The sequence below is a fragment of the Heliconius melpomene genome, chromosome 6, assembly GCF_056956725.1.
Source record: "Heliconius melpomene rosina isolate 202511_hmr_F chromosome 6, ASM5695672v1, whole genome shotgun sequence".
NCBI classification, from domain to species: domain Eukaryota; kingdom Metazoa; phylum Arthropoda; class Insecta; order Lepidoptera; family Nymphalidae; genus Heliconius; species Heliconius melpomene.
The window spans coordinates 6763887-6787477 of record NC_140394.1 but is presented as its reverse complement, the minus strand read 5'-3'; the positions used below and the strand labels follow the sequence as shown (position 1 = coordinate 6787477).

Here is a 23591-nt window from a genome sequence, read left to right as displayed (position 1 = left end):
TTAGGGCACTCTGTTCTTCATTTTCCATCGGAATGGCTAACCATTGAGCATTGAGTGGCGGAGCTCAACGCCACGCTTTGTCTCATTACCAGAGTGAGCAAATGATAATATTAAATTTTTAATTTCTTCAAGTGGGAATCGAACCCATGACTAATATATAAGTATATTTAAATACGGCCAAACTGCTCCTCATTTTAAATATGTAAGTTTTTATTTATACCGTATATATATAAGTAATTCAACAACAATTCAGTATTTAATTATAAACACTTGTTTTTTTCATAATCTATTCTCTACATACGTACTTCATTAAGATCTTTATATCTCTCCACATAATAATATGATCTCGTAGAGCTAAGTGTAAAGATAATCTGTAATATAACCTGTTAGTTCAAGGATGTATGGCTGTGGGTAGAGCAGACGCTTGTTTTATTATTATCATTTTACTTGGTGGATAGAAGTGTGAATTGAGGTCAAGAGGTCGGCCTGACACCTCATAATTTATATTACTTGTAATGGCTCAGATGTTGAAGATTTGTCATACGTATATGTATTAGTCCTTGAAACAATTAGAATTTTATATATTTTTGTCGTTAAAAGCTAAAGATACTTTAAGTTGCTTAAAACTCTCCACTCTATGTCCATTGCGTAAAGAATAATTAAACTCTACGTTGTGCTTTGTCTAAGCAGCCAAGGAAATGACATATTTTTTTTTATTAACACCATAACTAGGAATTTAAAAGTTTTTCTATACATAAATATCGCTTGAAATATAGCTCTATAAAACTTAAAAATTGTCCTATTTTATCATTTAAATACAATCATTAAAGCAAATGGAATGATTTTTGAAGTAAAACGATTATGATATCGTTTTTCGTAATATTTAAGCAACTAAAATTTATTCACTTTAATTATTTTACGTAAATATTGTTGATTCAAAATACATTTTATATAAAATATTTAAAAAAAACCCAAATGGGACTTGAATTCGCAACAATCATGCTCACTGAGACACTTTCCTAGGAAAGTATAAGCTACCGGATTATAGTTTATATCGAGATATTTTCTAACTATTTATTTTCGACGTTTCCTGTTTCAACAGACGACGTGCAAATTTAAGGGCAGCGCGGGAATGAACGGAAATAAAAATAGAAATACGTGTAATATTATTCGGCGACCCACTATTTGTTTTTCTTACCTGGATTTTTATAGAACTTCGTATTAAATATTTAATATTATATATATATTATATTATTATTATATTAATATATTTAATATTATATATATATTATAGTATTATATTAGGATAAAAAATATTATTTATAATATACTAATACCTAAAAATCCACTATCTTATCACATATAGATTAATTAATCATTCAAACAAAAAAACCATGTTTAATTTTTCACAATCAAAATGTTATGAAAAGTATAATAGTAAAGCGGGCAGAATTTTTCATTATCCAATGTACAATATAATAGAGCCGCGCTACAATTTCCATTGTTTTCCATTTTCCTTGGGGTAACCGTATCGTCGTTCGACGTTATCAATGGTAGACTCATCAGTAGCCCCGCGATCGTCATATACGGAGCACGCACGTCGCCAACTCTATTTTTTCCGCGAATTTTCTTCGTGTCTCTGCTCTACAATGTCGGTTTGACGTTATCTTTTAGTGTATAATAACAAAATTAAGATTATCGTGAATCGTATGGGTTTTATAATATTTATGTATAGTTGAGAAGTGCTAGCTGAACACCGTGTGTGTGCACGTGAACGGATTACAGAAAGGGATATTGTTTTAATTGAGTAAGTATTAATACCTGTAATATTTTATTGAACTGTTTAAGCAAATAATAAAGATATTCTGGCTTATCTACGTATGTATGTCGAAGGTCGTAATTCGTTTATCTCTTATCATTCTATTGTGATTTTTAAATCACTTGGATGTATAGGTATATATATAAACGTATATATGTTTCAGTTCTTTTATTCTTATTGTTTTACATGGAGGCAACGCTATACGAATGATATTTAAAATATATATATATTTCTGTTACGTAAAATAAGTCTTTACATTTTATTTCATTCTTTACCGGCTACCTTTTATAGTGCCATTAAATGGTGTTTAATTAAAAAGAAAACTTAATACAGTAAATTTTAAGATATTTTACCCTGGTTTTGCTATAGTAATTGAATGTTTTATAACATTTATTATACGATTTATCTAGAATTGCTAAATTAATTTTGAATAAACTCTTTTTGCTCAACTTTTTCAGGATTAAAATATAATTAAATTGTAATTATCTATTATTCTTTTTAAACGCTACGTAGTTTACAAATAACTATTAAAATAATATATTTTATACGCGGTAAATATATAAGGTAAACCAGACATAATGTAATTCAACTGTTATTGCATTCTAAAATAAGATTACATCGCAACATCATACCTTAATGCCTTAGAATGTCATCACCGCAATATTGAAGTGCCTCTATCCTCCATGTCGCCCGTGCGCTCGGTATGTAATATAATATGTTTACAAACAAATATTTGTTAGGAAATAGGAAAATTTTATTTATTTTTTTGATTGTATTATTTCTATTTCTTGTTGTATTTTTTGGACCTTGTCAACTGGAACCATTTCAATGACGTTTTCTTCAGTGTTCGTTCAATAAGTATGACCGCATTTCCCGTTTTCATTGGTTAATTTCAATATATTTTTTTAAATTGATCTTCTAACTTTCCTGTTTAGACATATACCTAACTAAAGAAATATTTTTTTTTAACAACCAACTTTATGCTATTGGTGCTATTGGAAGAAATAATGACATATAACAATAATTAGATTAAAAAGAAAAAATAACCCTAGTAGTAGTCTGGTAAAAAGAAGCCACCATGGTCGCCACAGGTGGAAAGTGTCGTCCAAATGAAAACTGTGGGTTCGAATTTCAGTCACAGAAATATAACAAAACTACATGTGTATAAAAAAATATCTTTACACATTTTCGGTAATACTTTTTATAAAAATGAAGAAAACTAAATAAATTAAATTTTCGTTTGTCACGTTCACTCAGGCAGAGTCAAAGTCCTTCCATAGTATAATATATAATATGGAATGGGAATATCATATCGCGAGATGAAGCGTAAGGTTTGACATTCTAATTTCACGATACACCTCGAAGATATATTATTCGGAACACATGTATAAACATTATTTATATTCTTACTGCGTGACAGGTGATCTTATAATATAGTAGGTACCTTTTATAGTCTGTGGTTTTACAGATAATCAATTTATTTTATGTAAGTATATAAACTATTTACTAACTATTTACTCGTATCGTTGTGGTTTTGAATCATAGTTGTGGAAAATTAGAAAAACAAGAAATATTACATTTTCCCAGTATGATTAACAAGCTGTCCTTCGGGTAATGTCTGTTAAATGTCCTATATCTTCTTTCTACCATTGCTATGTTGGCAATTTTTATTAAAATAACTGTAAAATTAAAATATACAACTAGCTTTTAAATGTTTCATCAATAATTTTCAGAATTAATAGTATATAATTTGTCGAAGAAAATTAAATTTATTTAATTATACAGTCTATATACATGATGCATTCTAAATTATACGCCACCGGTCATCGCTGGTATTAAAATAATATTATGTTTTATCGAAATAATACTATTTTCAATATTGTAAACATTATTGTTTATTAAACCCGTAGCTTCTCAGTCATTGCTTATTATTATCTAATTGAGCAGGATATTAAAATATCAATTAGAATATATGAAAATGATAAAATGACAGTATAAAAACTTTAAAAAAATACTATGAAGGGGTGGCAGAACATAGTAATGTTGCCACCCTACATGCATTACCATACGAGTGGAAAGAATAGAAACATGACTAAAATACCAAAAAATGATAAAAAATGTGTTAATATAAATATTATTAGTAATACTGTAATGTCAAAATAAGTATCACTGGTATCGACATTGTTCTTGTTGATGTTCGGTCTAGTGGAGGCGAGGGTGGTGTTGCGTTTACATTTAAATTCGAAGTGGACTTGTGGTCACAGAACCAAACTATCGATTTTAGCACAGCTTTGTAGGATGAAGAGTTTGAATAGATAGTTTGCTCTAGAATTTAATCCATCTGTATCTGTCTTATCCAATATCACCTACTATGTTGGTAACCATTCCTTTGGATACGTAACGTATCTAAGTCAAAATGTTATTCGTTAATTAATATAATTATTTAACGTTACCAATAATTTTATTGAAATAAATAAAATTTCGTGACTTATTTATATTAAGTCGCTTTCAATGTTAAGTATATCGAGAAAAATATTTTAAAAATAATACAGAAAAAATAGGTACAGTTAATATATAAATATATTTAGAAATTAAATTAATCACGGCCACATAACTGCGTACAATGAAACAAAAAACCAAAATTATTTGTTTGGTATACTTGTTATCGATAACGTTTAATAGAAGAATTAAGTATTTTTGCTTTCACCCTTCTTTAGATCTGTTGGTCTTCAATATAAAAAAAAAACATAATATTTTAAAAATGGCGTGCTAATGTAATATATTTATAGCTCACATTATACTGCGGTAGTATCGATTTATAATTAGAATATAAATATTCAAACAACATAAACTGAATTCTTTTAATGATACTTTTAGATATTTTTAGAAAATACTTTCACTGTACACGCCTTCCTTTTATTATTTATTTGTAATATCAAATATTTTTTTGTTTCTGGCAACTCTCACATATAATGGGGGAGTGAGGAAAAACCTAGTGTTACGAGTCTACTTTCAACACTAAAACTGATTACTTGCTGAACTTAAAGCATCTATTTTTCTCGAACAATGGAAATAAGAATAATAATTTACTTATACATATATTTTTGACATTACTCTTTATCTTACAAAGCAGTTTAGACAGAGGGAACCTAGTCGTAATTTATTTTTTGTAAAGGAAGTCGAATGTACATCGAATCTACAACCAATCGTATGCCGCCAAACATTATTTCACTTAGTCACGAATCCAATATATAAATCATCTAAAAACTATTAAATTCCAGCTACATGGTTATTACTAGCCTTTGTAACTCAATTTAGCGTTCAACTGCGTTTAGTTAGGTCAAATAACACGACCTTTTAGTAAATCGTATTAGAGACGCCACTCAGTGTTGGTTATTTGTTTAATAGTTTGAAATGAATGTTTTAATTGTTAATTCTCTGTATTTTTAGTTCGGAAAGCTAATATTATTTCGGAAGTCTAACAGGATGAGAGACTATAGGGTGGTATATAATCTGAGGCCGTGCACAGGGGCACAAAGGTGTGACTGTAACGCGATAGTTGTAGGTTCGATCCCCACTCCAGGGAATAATTTATTATATCTTAATATCTTCATTTCTTCCTACTAGCACCAAGTCTAAAAGTTCGGCGTTAAGTTCCGCCACTCAATAAATGCCTCAAAAAATTCTGCGAAAAGTGGAGAATCGCTGTTCCCTTTGCTGTATGCGGGATACCGCGTGAAGCTGATTTATTTATTTTCATGTTTCTTTTTGACATTGACAAATTATGTCATAATGACGTTAGCTGTCAACTGTTTCATAATTGATAAAAAGTGTTTACACCCACAGTGCCCTATGGTCAAGACAAGACATCTAGGTCATGGTTTCTGGCCACGCCCAGAACCCAACTATTATACCAACGCTATCGTAATCCTCCTTCATACCTAATTAGAGATAAACGGCTAAGAATCTAACCAGTGGCTATTAGCATTCTGTAGAAGCTGATTACCTTTGCCTTTTAAAGAAATTTAATCAAAGAATACTCGTATATCGTTTAGTGATAAAGGGAATAATTGAATTTCTATTGTGCATTTAATGTTGTTCTTTAATGGGTAGTAAAGTTTCATTGTACTTTTGGAATTACATTTATTAGTCATGAAATGTAAATTATATATATTTTATTTAAATTAAAAAAGTTCATTTTATGTATGTAATATTCGAACTTGTACGAAGTTTTTTCAATTTAGCATTTAAAAGAAGCAAATATAGCTAAATATACTTCATCAAAGTTATTTAAGTATTGCCATTTACAAAAAATAAATAAAAAAGTAACCTACAAAACAATTTCAAACAAAAAGTAATTTAAACTTTCATTAACTTATAGACATTTGAGAGGTATTCACGTATCTTCTCTTATATCAGTTGTTTATTTAAACACCTCAGTTCGCAAGTTCCTGTGCCGCTAGATGAGACCGGAGCGATTTTCCAATCTTCGTCTCTCCTTTCTACGTCTTGATTAAGAAATGTGAGCGTCTCGTGTCAAAGGTGGATTCTCAGTCTCCATAATTTGTTACACTTCATCGTGATATTTTTTTTCTTTTTGTAATAACAACATTTTTATATAGGCTCGTTTTTCGGTTAAGCAATTTGGTGAATAAATTGCTTTATCAATTATATTTATTGAATTAATTGCACAATTTATTTATGTTTATATAACATTTAATGAATAGCTATTATAAAAAACAATATTAGCTATAGGTACATACAATCAAAATTATTCGCTTTTTGCATGTTTCTATAGTGTAGTGATGTTCAGCTAATGGGAAGGTTGTTAATTATTTTTATGTTCAGCTTCACGCTCTATCCCGCATTTAGCAGGGTAGGTAGTGGAGCCTAGTGTCAAGACACTCCGCTCCCCACTTTCCGCCGAATTCTATAGGTATTGCGTGTTGAGTGGCGAAACTCAACGCCGCGTTTTGCCTCGATGAAATGAAAATATTGTTCATTATTTATGAAAAGCACTTTAAGATAACCCTTCAATCTTGATATTATATCAGCCTAATTCATGTACTTTGACAAGGTGTCAGCTAAAATGTAAAATGACTGTCACCTGACAATTTGTCGGAGGAACCCATTAATAAACCATCCAAGTTTATGGAACGATTAATTAAAGATGTTTTGATATAATAATTTTATATATATTAATTATTATAAAGGACGTACAGCATGTAAATTATATTTATTTTGAATATATCATATTTAAGGATTAAGCAACAAATCAAAATCAACTGAAAACGAAATATTTCGAAATGTACCAATGTTTATTGTAGAGTTATTATAGACGGTTTTACTTACCGTCTGTATTGCAATATGCAAGAGATGCACGAAGAAAGAAATCGATTAGTTTCCTCCGTCATTCCATCTAAAGAAACGAGAAGTTTCCTCCGTAAACCTGGTTTGCGTAGACTTTAATATGAAAAATGGAAAATTCCGTTCCGTTCTCTGAGGTATTTCGTTAGATTATTTCTTTCTTATACTCCTTAATCTGCGTACAATCTATACACTCAATATTAACTTATTAAGTTCATTAGTGACTCCTACCCTATTAATATTTAAATGAACTATTTAACGTTTGTATTGAAGGTTTTAATCTTAAAACCTTATGAAAATTTCAACCGACTGGAAAAATTATAGATATATACAAGATGAAATTTCCAACGGAAATTACCAACCGCAACCTAAAAGTCGGCTAATCGTTTGATAGTAACTAACTAGCATGAATCATTCATTCATTAGACCTTTACATGCGTACGTTGCGTCAACATCTGTTATTTGATATTTTGTAATATTATTCTAGGAAACCGAGTTAAATTAGAATGATGCATTACGTAGTTTACAGTATGCATATATTTAGCTCCTAAAATTGGACTCTCCTGGATTCCTCATGTAGCAGGGTAGGGTTAGGACACTCCGCTCCTCACTTTCCGCCGAATTCTTAAGGCATTGTGTGTTAAGTGGCACAACTCAACGTCGTGCTTTGCCTTGACACTAGAATGAAAAAAGAATATTAAATATTTCATTTCTTCGAGTGGAAATCGAATCCACAACTATCTTGTTTGAAGTCATAAACTTGTGCCCCTTCGCCATGACTGACTTCTCACACTAGTTATCCTTTATCCTATTATAGTATTTTCTTTTGTATAAAAGATTGCAGTCATATTGCTAAGTAGGTAGATAATTTCCCCGATGCTTTTCTCTTAATGCGAATAAGATTTAAATATTTGCCGCAGTGGTAATATATCTTTGCAAGATTTAGGTGCCTGACTTGTCGTCTATGGATTACTTTGAATTGCTTTTAGAGATTACGGGATTTCATTCAATATAGATTAGAGCACTTGAACTTTAATGTTTTAGTTTTAATTTTGTATTAATTTTTAATTAAATATATTATGCTGATAAATTAAATGTTCCCCATTGCTTTAGATTTAGACCCTTCTATATCTTTAATAGTAATTAAAAAAATGATAAATAACAATAAGTACAAGTTAATAAGATTTATTTGTGTAGATACTAATAGAAATACCTGAGCCAAAAAAAAACATATATTTTAATTTTATTTCGTTATGAAATAGCACCACTTATATATTTCTAAACTACACATACTGTCAACATTATATATTTAACATAAAGTACAATCACATAAAATGTGAACATAGACACTAAAAAAGAGAGACACAAATCCCATACCCAAATTGGGTGCAGTCATTTCACACACTATAGTTGAGCACAGGATCTGGGCTCTATTTGCTGCGTATGCGCACTCGAGCGTTCCGGCGCACCCTTTATTAGTCCCATATTGATGTTCGAATGTTTGATATGCAAATGAGGATTGTAAAGTCTACGAGTATCGATGGGAACTGTGAAACGAGTATTAACATTTGCTATCTGCTAAATTAATATTGTGGAATTTTCATTATTTTTTGATCAAAATTAATAAATTGTGTCAATTATTATTATTGAAGTTTTCAGCATATTATAGTGCATATTAATAATTGTAAATTGTTTCGTTATATTTTTGGCTAAAATATTTTATTTGATTCCCACTCGAAGAAGTAAAATATTTCATATTTTAATTTCGCTATGGTGTCGAGGCAAAGCGCGGCGTAGTGTTTCGCCACTCAACACTCAATGCTTCTAAAGTTCGAGTAAGCATCAGGAACTTCTATTGTAGCGTTTGATTTACCTTAAAGCACAAAATTTACGGGAATTCCAAACCTTTCCTGATAAACGTCTTATTTCCTGTTTGCAGTTAACTCTATTCATAGCTTTGAAACTGAGTATTGATTAGCTTTCCATCACGTTTTTAGTTAATACTGAAATACAAAATAATGGTCTTACGTATTTCAGTATTTGACATTCAACTAAATCAGTAAGGTAAAGTCGGTGCCAAAGCCCGTTGGCAAAGACTCTACCTGTTCGACTCATTGCTGTCCTAATTTAACCCTTTAGCAAATTGAAATAGATTTACATTTATATAATAAAGTTTAACACTAAAAAAATCTTCTCAGTTATAGAAAGATATGGAAAGAAAGTATTTAACAAAGATGATACGTAAAAATTAAAATAATAACAAAAAATATTAATATAAGAAATCAATGTTTGTGTGAGAATTACTTGTTATTTATAAAACCAAGTAAAGACAACAAACGTTTGCCGGTTACCTCGAGGCTCGATTAAGACCTATGGAATTTATAAATTATTCATAACATAATCGATTCTACCACGTTCAATTACGATAATTATAAATTATTATTTACCTTAAAGCCTTCACTGAACATGTCATGCCAGCTTTAATGGTTCTACCGTTATTTACTTTTAAATACTTGAAAAATTAACAAATACTTTCATAATTGCCGAGGAATTATTAGTTCATAGTTATTGAGACATATTTTTAGAACTATACATTTACCTCGTTTAGAAAAATCTGGTTAAGTGACATTTTATATTTAAGGGCTGAATATAAAAAGTCATAAATGAGAACTTAGAAAAAGATATATTAAATACTTTTAGTTTAATCGATATTACAAAAGCAATAAAACTTATTAATACCAGTTTAGTAGTAGCAATAAGACCGAGAATGAACTTATACCTATTTTCTGATAATATATAATTACATATTTTGATAATTAAAAATATCACTTTTGTAAGAAGCCCTAAATAGCTGAAGCACACAGCAGGGTAGGCAGGGAAAAGGCAGTGGTAAACTTAGGGACACCGTTCCCTTACTTTCCACCGAATTCTGGAGCCATTGCGTGTTGAGTAGTGGAACTCAACCCCGCTCTTTGCCTCGACACCTGGACTGGGAATGGAACCCACAACCTGTCGCGTTCACAGTCACACGCCTGTGCCCCTACACTACTACTGGCCTGAACATTATCATTAAAATAAAATATACTAATTTCATTAATTAAAGTGCTAAATATATTTAGATGATAGAGCCACCTTTGTTATCACAATGTTGCTTCGTTACCCTGACCGGGCAACGGGCTTTCTCCACAATTATTCCGTACACGTTAATTCAATATTTGTTCAGCACCGTTCGGAGTGACGCACCGGCCGAATGACCCGAATCCTTCACCTTCAACGAAAACAGTGTTTCCTTATCATTAACACTATTGTGTTTGTTAGATATTAGATAGAGTAGATTAAATATACTCACTTTGTTATAATACTCTTATCTTTTATGAACGAAATTCTTAGATTAATTTACATTTTTCTCACTTTACGAGGTAGATAGAGATAGCTGATAACATATTTAACTAGAGTTCTAGAAGTTTTCAATAGAAAATCTTTATGTAAATTAATTAGTTAATGTTTTCTCCTTTCATTTCGATTTTCTTAATTAATATATTGATTAAGCATTATTTCTAGAAACTTTCGTTTATTAATTTAGTAACGGATATATTTTATGTGAACGAGAAATTTCATAGATTTGATTGTGATTTCCAGAGACCGTGATGATCGCGCCGACATTCAAAGCGCGCTCGTCCTCGCCAGGTATTAGCTTTGACAGAATGTTGTGTTTTCCTCCGAGTGGCCCCTAAATAACAGTGGACGTTAATTTGCTAATATAATGTATATATTATTATTAATATACTGTATAAATTCAAAAATAGTTTTCAAATAAATAAAATCTATATAAATTTTTAAAAGATCTTAGTTAATGATTTAACGATACGTATAAAATAATAATAAAATTGTCTAATTTAAAAAACACCAGGAAATAACTTCACTATTATAAATATGTGACATAACATGTATTGAGAAGGACATGGAAATGTCAAGCCATGTATGTGCAAATGACAAAGAATGATAAAATACATTAACATAAGAATAGCTTTAACCTTGAAATGTATTAGTACATTTTTCGCTATAATTGTTGGAAAAACTATATAAAATATTTATTTTTTTGGAAAATGTATGAAAAAATTCTAAGAGGTGCGTGTTCAAATTTTTTACGTTTTCTAAAAAAAGGATTTTTCCTTCAGAGTGTGGAATAAACGTATAAAATGTATAATAAAATTTTACATTTTAATTACTTTAAAAAATGGCAATTTTTGAATATTAAACCAACAAATCAACTAAAATTTCTTAAACGAATTCAAATTATTTGCTTCACGGAAGTTCTACCTATAGTTTGTTTGTTTGCTATCTAATACACGAAAATTAACTAACTTTGACTAATTATTTTGGAATGTGTTGGAAAGTTTGTGTTTTCAGTGATTTAACCTCTTAACACAATAGTATGAGTGTGTTGTTTGGACTTTCAACTAATATTGTATAATTAGATTAGACATTTTCGAATTTATAATTGCCTTTTATTATAGTTTTTTTTTAATAAAAAATATGTATATATTTTTTTAATAGATAAAATTGACTTACACGGCTACATTTTAGCAATCATAACTTAAAAGGACATAAATTGAGGCCCATAAAGCGAGCATTAGCATTTCTTCATATTATTACCGACGGGACTTTTACGATACGGCCAGGCTGGGTAGCTGGGTGAATCGAATGGAAAAGAATTTATCAGGAACATTTCAGTCAAATAATAAGATTTTATTTCTTCTGACCAAATAATTTCATTTACCTTCTACTTATAAAAGCTAGCCTTGATATATAACCTTTAAATAACAAAAAGTATTTATTAGTTTTAATGAAACTTTTAAATAGTTTTAGATTGAGATATACAATTTTGCCCTGATAAACTTTCAGGAAATATATAAAGAATTCTGAAATGTTGAACATAAAATACTTTTGACATAGAATTGACATTGCTAGCCGGAATTGCCGCTCATATTTAAAGTATGCGAATATTACTTAAAAATATTTTCTAATCCACTACAGTTTTTAAAACAGAAAGAATTTTTATTTTGAATTATTTTAAAATACCTGCTAAAAACATAAAACGTTGAATTGTAAAGAGCACTCTTTTTAAAATTAAATATACCTAGTCCTAGTATATAAACAAACACGAGTAAAAAGGTACTACTACTAAAAAAATAAAATTTGAAAAATCTCTGTTAGCGCAGTGAAACAAAGTTAAAATAGCTGCTATGTAGTTTAATAATGCACGTAACGTATATTACCATATTAAAAGTAACGATCGAGTTAAAGTCTGCGTTGTAAAGACCACGGGTGGGCTATACTATGCTATACTACGAGCTAATATTGCGTCATTCTGATAACGCGTGCACTTCCTTCTCGTGATAATAAAAACAAATACAGGTAGTGTAGATAGATGATAATATTTAAAAATAATATAGGCCAATAGTACACGCCTGCGATTAGAAACGCGACTGCTGTGGATTCGATTCCCATTCGAGGAAATTAAATATTTAATAAATGATATCTTCACTCTAGAACGAGGACTAGTACGAGTAGACTCTACGAGGCAAAACGCGGCGTTGGGTTCCGTGAACACGCAATGCCTCCAGGTTTTTGCGTAAAGTGGGAAATGGAAATGTTTTAATGGGAGTGTCTTAACACTAGATTCCCAGGTTTCTCTCTGCCTACCCTGCTAAAAAGCTAAATAAAGTTAAAAATTTAAACTCTACTAAGTTTTAAAAAATAGCCAACTGAAATAATCTATATATTTATTATTATTAAAGAATTATATACGAATTATTATAGTACAATAACGGTGTAATTTTCTTTATCTTCACGCATTTCGAGCATTTATTTTTTCGTTTAATACCTCAGAATGTTCTTTATATTCTAACAGAGGATATATTTTTACATAAACAAGCCTCCAAATTAAATCTAAAGTCATCATCATACGCGCGCTATATGAATTGTAAACAGAGAAAGATATAGAGATAGAGAGATTTCATCCTAAGATATCTTTCATACCCAAAGTACATAGACAAGGTGAAAACAGAAAAATATATATAGTTTAAACTATCTCTTCTTTAGGGTTGTATTTCACATTGGCTTAAACGAAATATTATGTAAACTATAACTAACCTTTATTAGACTATAAACTAAGGGCTGTAATCTTAAGTTACGTAATGTATCACGGAGTCTTATCCTTATGGGTTCATAGACTGAGATACTAATCACTTTGTTCTTTATTTTGCATTCACATTTCTAGGACTCTAAGTTATCTAATTCTATATCAAAATATACAAAAAAAAAGCAAAAAGCCGTATTTTTTGTATAGAATAAAAATTTCAATTCCGGAGGTATTGCGTGCTGAGTTGGTGTACTCAACACCAGAGCGAAGAAATGGAAATATGAATATTTCATTTCCTCGAGTGGGGATCGAACCCACGACCAGTCGCGATTACAGTCATACTTTGTGTCCCTGCGCCACAATTAGCCTCAAGCAAGCAAACCTCATTACTTCAAGATATAAAAGATAAATAAAAGCAAATAAAAGGAAAAGGTAAATAATAGGAATAATATTTTAGAATTTTGGTAACATTTTTTTTAAATATAAGACATTTTAAAGTTTTAATGACATAAGCCATAAAAATTTAAAATGTCAATTCTCTATAGGAATTCTTGACTATTGCTCTGCAATTTAAATTAATTAATTAACATACAAATGTAAATATATAAATATGTATGTACATATAGACGTTGACACAGTTTCGTGTTTTATAGTTCCTATTCTACAACGTTCAATATCATACGAGTAGTAAAGTTAATGTAAGGTCGTAAATAAATGTTCATTTCAAGGATGCGAGGTGGACGTTTTAACTAAGTTAAAATATTTGGTATTGTTATTGAGATCAAATAAAAAATAATATAAGTATATCATTTTAAGGCCATTGTAGCGCAACTGTACTGTATCTGACTGTAAACGCGAAAGGTAGCCGATTCTATTCTCACGGAAATGAAATTGGTTCAAAATTTACACAATTTAATTTGTTAGAGATGTATCTAGGTCAAATAAGTTAAAGATAAGTATAATTTCTCGCTTAAATAGAAATCTCGAAAAAGCCTATTATAAACCTATGTAGATATATGTAGAAGCAATTAGAAAATATTTAATCACTAAAAAGTAGTTATTCGTTGAAACCTAGCCAGTTCAGTCTGTAGGCATGAATACTGCCACTATGAGGTCAGTCGTGACACAGGGACCTCCAGAATTCAGTGGACTGTGGGGAACGGAGTGTCTTAACACTAGGTACTCTCTGCCTCCCTGCTCTTACTCAGTGAAGAATACACCGTGAAGCTAAGCAAAATATATTTAAGATTTAACGTATAATAAACTCTGATCCCTGAATAAGGTAAGTAATAATATGGTTTATTTACAATGAATATTGCTGAAAATATTTATTCATATAGCATTCGCTTACAAGAATTGGTAGCATTTCGTGTTTCATATAAGTATTTGTTTTATTTTGGAAATTGGAATACATGTTTCTCATTCAGTTTGATAAAATTTCTGAGAGTAAATAACGTTCCCAATATTTAATTCTGCCTAAAATGTTTAGCAATTTTTGCCTGTATTGGTTAAACAAATAGTAGAACGATATTGTATCAAATTGTTGATTCTTTTTTTCAGTACTACATATTCGCCTTGTCCTTTGTCTAGTGTGTACATTGTATATATTTCTGTTTAAAATGTGTAAAATATTGTAAATAAATAATGCTTTTAATTCAAGATAAAAAATTCTATTCGTTTCAATTTCTTTTTTTAGAAATTTCAATTAATGAAAATATTACTCTTAAATAATAAATAAATTCTATATAAATTATATAAATGGCTCTACGATAAAGTTAATTTGCAATGTATTCATCTCTATAGAAATATATTATATTCAAGGATTAATTTATTTTTATTAGGTTATTACTATAAGTGCCGATTACGGACTTATTTAATGAAAACTCTTTTAATAAAACTTAAATTCTCCACTGTGATACTATGAATAGTAAATAAGTAAGCTTACATTAGAGGAGTCTAAGTAAGTAGGGGAATTGTGCTCAAGATGGCATACTATGATAAGATGACACACTACCAATATTGATGAAACTATTAGCGCTAAGTGCGATCTTGTGACGTTTTAGAGAGTGTCTGTAGATGCAGCTAGTGCTTAAATTCAGTATGGGTGCAAATGAATGCAGATGGGCAAGTAATTTATGTTTTCGTTAATTTCAATTGCAACAAATTTTTCTTTCGCTTTTGCTTGATGGTGAAAAGACATGTAAGATAAAGATTTTCTATTTGAACTAATTATAAATGTAAAATAGGAATATTATATGACACAACTTACGCTAAAAGCGCATCCTAACCTATAAACTTTTGTCACAACGGTTAAAATTAAATTCATATATCTATTGGGTAAGATGACATACATAACGTGAGTATAAGATGGCATACTATCTTACCCTTATAAATAGAATCGATATATTTTTTTGCTTTACCTACAAAATGCCTGGCAATTACAAACGAATATATATTGGTCACAAGAAGACATGGATAAGGCTGCTAGAGCAAGGGCATTCAATAGCCGCAAGTGACGAAGCTTATTTCCCTTTTCTGATAACGGAATCCCACCTCATAAAATTTGCAACATCTGGCCTTAATACTATATAAAAGCCCCCCAGCAAAGAAGAAACTATTAATTGGTGAACTATGCTCGACAAATAATGATGGCGTTTTTATGCCACATACTAAGTATGTCATTTTGCCCTGTAGATATATCGTCTTACACTGGTCGACCTAAGTGCGATTTTTGTTTGTTTTTATGATGTTTGAAAGATGATTGTTCTGAAACTAAAATAATTTCGTTGATTATGAAATATATAATAGTATACGCAATATGCTGTTCTCAGATAACTTTATTTATTTGAAATATTTGTCTTCAAACAAAAAGTATGTCATCTTAAGCACAATTCCCCTACTTCGATTCGAATACGTAGCGCATTCCTAGTTGAAAATGGAGTTCATCAACACGGCCTCGTTATTATCGGGGAGTAGAGATGTCACAATGAAGGGGGGTACACCCCCCAACCCCCACGGGAACCCATACCTACGTATATGCCATCTATCTATATAGTCTTAGTGCGTGCTTGTAATTATTTGTTAACAATACAGCTATTTGATTCACAAAAGACTCATATAATAGAGACCACATAATGGAATACATAAGAATCTTTTCTAATATAATTAGAATTAGAGGGCAGTCGTGGCGCAGGGACCCAAAGTGTACACGTAACAGGTTGTGAATTCGATTCCCACTCGAGGAAATGACATATTTAATATTTTATTTTATTGATTTCCGTCCCTCAACAGCCCCCAGAATTCGAAGGAAAGTGAGGAATGGAATACCTTAACACTAGACCCCCTCTATATACCCTGCTTTGTGCGTGATACAGCGTGTAATTAAAAATATATATTTAATAAGAAGAATTATTTGTAGGGAAGCAATTCAACGCCTTTACTTAAAATTGACTTAAAAGTATTAACGTTATATTTGCTATCGAACTCTACCGTAGATACGTCTATATTATAAAGTACGAAGTTGACTCTCGTCGGCAACTCGTTAGAATATTAATGGCACATAATGCGTTCGAAATACTTGTTACAACTTTTTCCATTATGTTGCACAGATTTACACCAACATATAAAATATTTGAACAAAAGAGAACTAAATGGCAACTTTGGGAAATTTTGTTTTTGAATTATTATTGCAAGTTGCATTTACTTCTGTATACTTACCCTGAAAGAGCCTTCCCCAGGAAGATTTGGAAGATATTCAAATTTTCTTAAACTTCTTATTATCTTTTTTTTTTTTTTAAACTTCTTTTGTAAAAAAACAAATGTAAAGTATTACAGATGTAGAAAAGCATAATAGAATTAACTCCGTTTGATTTGCGTCAGTGAGGGTGGTGGCCTTGTTACACGGCAGCAAAACGTATGGTTGATATGGTAAAGCAAACAGTACTCTGATCGGATATACCGTGAAAATATTTAATATTTACCATGTTAGCATCCATCGACATAACAATTCCATATTAATTACAAGAACAGTAAAAATACAGGCGTGTGACTGTAAATGCGGCAGGTTGTGAGTTCGATTCCCACTCGAGAAATGAAATATTTAATCTTTTCATTTCTCCGTCGAGTTCCGCCATTTAACTGTGTGGAGAGCGGTGTTTCTTAACACTAGACTCTCTAAATTTCCAGTTTAACAATCAATATTCCTAGCCATTCGCTCAATTGATCAATACTAAAGTAATAAACAAGTAATAAATTATTTTATTATGTAAAAAAATATATATCTGATTATGCTAAGAAGTCTGTCCCCTTCACAGAGCACAAAAGGTCTATCTTCGTAAAAGCTCTATTGTGTCGTTATTGTTCGTTTTGTTTGCCAAAAGCGATGTTATCAATAAACCCCCTTTTGTTTGTAGTTACGTACATTCGTTCAAATTAACGTGAACACTACGTTCATACTATCGACATAAATCATTCACTATTTTCTTATTTTATTTAGGTAGACAAAGGGAACCTTGTGTTACGATAGTCCATTTCCCATTTTCCGCCGTATTCTGGGGACATTGGGTGTTCAATTATATTTTTTTATTGCGTTAATAATTTATTAGAGGCGCTTTTTATTATTTTAATAAAAAACAAAACAAACTGTAAAAGTCAAAATTAATTTAAAGTATAACAATTTTAATTTAATTAATATACAACGTTTATTTTCCAGAAAAATCCTAAATAAAAATGTTGTAGTGTAAATGTATTATACCGAGTGACTATTTTTAAAATAGTAATTAGAACAGTTACGACACCGTGACATTGGTACGCGTTAAATTACGGCCAATGTGTGACATTGTAAGTTTGGTTATTTTATAAAAATATTTTTTTATATAAAATATAGAGATAAATCACTCTGTTATCAACTTACCGCTTATTTAGAGACGTTTCACGTAGAGTTGCAAAACTCTACCCCATACAATTACTGACGTACATTAAAAATATAAATTTCTATACATTATATACGTTATGTACAATCTATACTAATATAATAAAGCGGAAGAGTTTGTTTGTTTGTTTGTTTGAACGCTAAGATCTCTGGATCTACTGGTCCGATTTTCATTGTTTTTGTTTTGTATGAAAGCTGCATTCTTCAGAAGTGCTATAGGCTATATAACATTACATTACACATATATACTAATATATTTTAAAGTACATTCTAATTTGACATGCAATTTATTCTGCCATGTTAATAACAACCGTCGTTGCTACGCGACCGCTACCGCGACGTTTTGATATTCATCCTTATGAAAATAAATATAATAGTCACTTTTAGCATTTTATCTAGATTGAAATTATAGTTTACTGTATAACATACTAATAAATAATTAAGGAGATGTCACTGATTCCAAATGACCTAGCCACCTAGCGGGCGGCACAGTTTGACCGACGCGAACGGGCAGATGACGTTGACGGTTTTATAAATTTTCATACAATTTCGAACTTTATTTGTTGTTTATAATTAATTTAAAATACACTTTGACTATCTTCTTATTTTATTTGATATTGCCCGCTAAAATTATCCTACTTAATAGAGAGAAATGTTTAGTTATTTCGTAGAGTCGATATCTATGTACGCACGCACGGAAAACTTTAGGTACTTTTTCTAATATTAAGAATACCTATCCTTTTACTTTTAATCCTTTTGTTAGTTCATTTCAATAACTCAGATATTTTTTTCTAATAATGTGTATCTACTTATTATTCTTTTTGATTATTTGAGCTTATATTTTCTTACTAATTCTATTGAGAATATTCTTATATAAATATTCTTATAGTTGAAGCAGGCGTAGCCGCGTCCGGGTCCACTAGTATTTAATAATATTTAAATTAGTCATTGTAAGTATTTTTTTTGTTATTTCCACACGCTTAATAAATTCAAATGACGATATCAGTTAATGGCGGCGATAAAAATAGCGAGTATATGCTCGGTTACCGCCAGATGCCCTGTGACCTCACGTTTTATTCTGTTTTGTATCATTAAATCTATTATTGTTATAAAACAAGTAGGTAGGTATATTTAAAAAATGTATTTTATATTTCTTATTTATAATAGTGGAATGGCCTAATAATGGAATTTCAAAAATAATAAAAAATAGATACTCATGTAAGAATAAGCAATTTATTATAAATAAATAAAATTTATATTTAAAAAATATGTAATTTGTCTCATAAATCTTAAAATTCTCTACCGTGATATTTAAATTTTACCTTATAAGTGGAAATTTATTAAAAACCTCATAAAAAGAAACAACAAACCTAAGGAACATTGTTAAATATACGTAACTGCATAAAATGAACATCATTGATATTTCATATCTATTGCTATATATTTTTTCATATTCTACAAATATTTATAATTTGTAGAATATGAAAAAATCGATTCTTGAAAAACGTTAAATATAAATTTAACACAAAAGACAAATATCAGATATTTCAGGCCGTAGTTGCCGAGGTCATATTCAATAATTATTTAATTATCTCAACTGGATATCAGTGGATGCTGACGGCTAGTTAATAATTTATCCCTGTTAAATTCGAGAGCGCTCATTGTAGCCAATACGCCGGCAGTGTTTACCCTGGCGTATTCATATCGGTAATTAAACTTGATGTTGATGGTACGTTATTTTGAGTTGGTCTTGTTTCAAACTAGGTCCATTTTGTTTATTAAATACAAATAAATAAACTTTATGCTGTATATAAATGAAAACTTAATGCATTCAATTTATATAAAATACTAGCAATCCGATCGCGGCTTCGCCCGCTTTAACTACAAGATTATTAATTTAGTAATCAGCAGTGCTTTCGTTTGACAATAGTAATATTATATTAAAAACAATATCTACACCTGTATTGAAAAGTAAAGTTTAAGCTAATTCAATATAAAGAAAGCTACAATTAAGCTATAAGAGATTATTATTATCGCATAGACAAACAGACAAAAGTAAAAAAAAATCGTCGTTTTTGGTTACGTTATTGAATGCTTCTAATTGTATTTTTTCCTATACTATAAATATCGATAATCTTAATAGATATAAACAGGCCGCTTAAGAACTTTATATTGCAAGCTATATTTATGTTAAGTACCTTAAATATTTTCGCGTTTTAAACCCATTGCTGAAATAAACTGTCGGAATATTTTCAAACGTTATCTCTCCTATTAACGCTATAAAACTACGCATACGTTACTCACCCAGCCGTCTGTTACGCAATGAACCAAATTTGATGTGTGGCTCCTAGTCATTAGGAGAACGGAGATAAAAATAGAAATGCTATTTTAGAGATGTGTGTCAGCGGAGAAGTTGATTTAAATTATTATTTCGTATAAAAACTTGTCTTTGATTATTATTTTGGTAATAGATTTTCAGAAAATTATATATAAACTTGAGAATTTGCATATTTCACTCAGGCTAAATAACCGGGCGGTAGTAGTTGTCATAGTACAATTCTAAAATATTCTCTATATTTTTTCTTTTCTTTTTCTCCTTTTTGTTCTCTATAAAAACATTAACCTTTGTATATGCAAAGTAAGTTATATAGGTCAAGTTGTCAATAAAGAAAGGAAAATATTATTACCAATGAATCACAGAATGTGTCAACACGGTAACACAGGTCACAACACCTTAGTGCTCTGGCACTTTGACAAGTTGTATAATATTGGCAGAGGGCGTCAGGGAAAACAGGAAACGACGCTATTTGAGTAACCATTACTAAAATACAAAGGCACATAAATAAACAACATTAAAAACTCCCCTCTAGCTCTACACTCTCTTATATAATGCTAATGTTTTATTTTTATTTGTTACAGGTAAGTAGTCGAGGGAGCTCGGTAGAACTACAGTATGCCAATAACATTTACAGTATTTTTACGTATATATTGAAGCAAGATATACAATTAATTAATTATATGCTACAAATTATCAGTGAAGTAAGGTAAAAAATTAATGAATACGTTCGTACGTTTTTCATTACCTTCATCTGAAGTATTTTAAAAGTACTGAAATCTAAGTACTACCTTTAGTTCTCCAAAAAGAATTTATAGTTAAAAGCTTTTATCTATATCTTTGAAATAATAAGATTATACTTGTCAAACTTAAGCCTAACACTTTCTGAACAATAAAATAAGTTCTCAAAGAAAAAAACCACAGATTATATTCTGTTAAATGGCCGGAGTTAATTCAATGAAAAATATGTCTGTAGAAAATTTTCTTCGCTTAATAACTTTAAATAGCGAATAGCCAAGTTTTAATGAATGAAAAGACGGCCAAGTGTTTGTAACAATTTCTGTCGACGAGATAAAATTAACGTGCTCGTAACTGCTGCGTTATGTACTAATACTTTGGATCTTTTTCAAGGTTTTCTAGTATATATAATGTTATAGTTATAGTATTTAGTTCAAACGACATCATTGTCATATTGTAAAAGAATTAAAAATCAGTTTGTTTAGGAGGAAGATAAAATAGCATATTATGATAGCTCGTATTTTATACTTAAAAGAAATATCATTGTTTCGAAACACCATCGTTGCTCAGTAGAAATATAGCGGTGCGATAGGTGATCGGGTCTAATGTAAAATATTTCTATTTGGATTATATTTAGAAATAGGCGTTTTTTTAAATCTGTACTAAAAAGTGTTTGGCGTAAGGTTCAAACAACACACAATATCTATAAATGGGCCAAAAGATTTATTTTTCAATTTCACGCTGTACGCACACAGCAGAATCCCTCATTTTCCGCCGAATTCTAGAGACATTGAAGATATTAAATATTTCATTTCCTCGAGTGGAAATCGAACCCACAGCCTATCTCGCTGACAGTCATAGCTTGTCCCCTGCACCACAACTGGCCTCGACTATGCTATATGCTTCAATTAATTGTTACTAGATTTTAACTATTCAAATAATACCGAATAACAAAATGAAATTAATATTCAATACACAATAGTAATTCATCATAATATGTAATGATGCACGAACAAACATTGCATTAGAATAATGTGAACAATGCAACCTAAAATTGTAAACTTGTATAGGTACATCACTATTAACTATAGTTAACTATAGTTTCTACAGTTATTGGTATCGTTGAAATGGTTTTCCATAGATGAGTCGACACATATGTCAGTGGTGTATAACCGCAATAGCGGTAAACACAAATTATAATAATAAATTCACATATTGATTATTGAATCAAATACGAGAATTTGCAATATGACCAATATTATGTTTTTTTTCTAACATAGTATCACTTATATTCACATCCAAAGTTATGAGGTCAGTTGTTGCGCAGGGTTAAAAACGTGTGACTGGGTTCGATTCCACGCGAAGCAATGAGATTTATGCGATTTTTAATATTTTCATTTGTTCGCTCTGGTGTCGGGGCAAAGAGCGACGTGGAGTTCTGCTACTGAACACCAATGCTAAATACCAATGCCAATGCCTGGAAAATTTGGTGGAAAGTAGAGAATGGAGTGTCTTAACACTAGGTACTCTCTGGCTGCTCTGATATATGCGGGTTACGGTGTGAAACTGCAAAAAAGATAATATATACAGGCCTATATTCCTTTTATATATTTTGCAACTACGCGGAAATGTACAAAACATTGAATCAAAAATGCATTTGAATTTGTCCTGTTTCCATTTCGTTTATATTTCGTAATTATGTCGTTTTTTTCTATAATTATTACTCTATGTACATTTATTTCTAAATTAACATGTAAATAAAGCAAAAAGCGTAAAGTTTTCACAAGATTCTACTTTCAGATTTTTTTTATTTCTTACATTAAAAAAGTCTCCAATCCTCCGTGTAATTACACGTGACGCTATATAGCCTTCAAAAATAACTTTTTTGTAGCTGTTTCGACAACTTGGAGCAAAAAGTCGGCTAGTAAAGTTTATTCGTACGACAAGTTAGTAAGCCGCGCATGCCGTTTTTGTGACGGGAATCCTTAATGTAACTCAAAAAGAAAGTTAAATAACTAGTATTCACCAGATGCTTGGAGAAATTAGCGTTTAATATTATTTATAGCTTAATTAGGTACTTGTGGCGTTATGTACATACAATATACAAAGAAGAAAATGGATAGTGTTATTATTTATTTATTTTTTAGCTAAGTGTTATTAATTATGTTGCCATTAACAAAAAAATAAATAACAGTCAACTTTCAAATTAGATTTTTTTTAAAGTGGTAACATTCTTTTTGTATGTTTAAATTCCAAA

The 23591-nt window shown here is 30.3% G+C and overlaps 1 protein-coding gene across 3 annotated transcripts in view; it reads left to right on the top strand.

The window, feature by feature from the left end:
- LOC146538257 (uncharacterized) overlaps positions 1-23591 on the top strand; it is a 74099-nt gene that overhangs the window by 14647 nt on the left and 35861 nt on the right. For all 3 annotated transcript variants that reach the window (XM_085186425.1, XM_085186426.1, XM_085186424.1), the window contains exon 2: positions 10826-10873. In XM_085186425.1, the coding sequence (XP_085042551.1) occupies positions 10826-10873 (48 nt within the window). The remainder of the gene's footprint in view (positions 1-10825; positions 10874-23591) is intronic.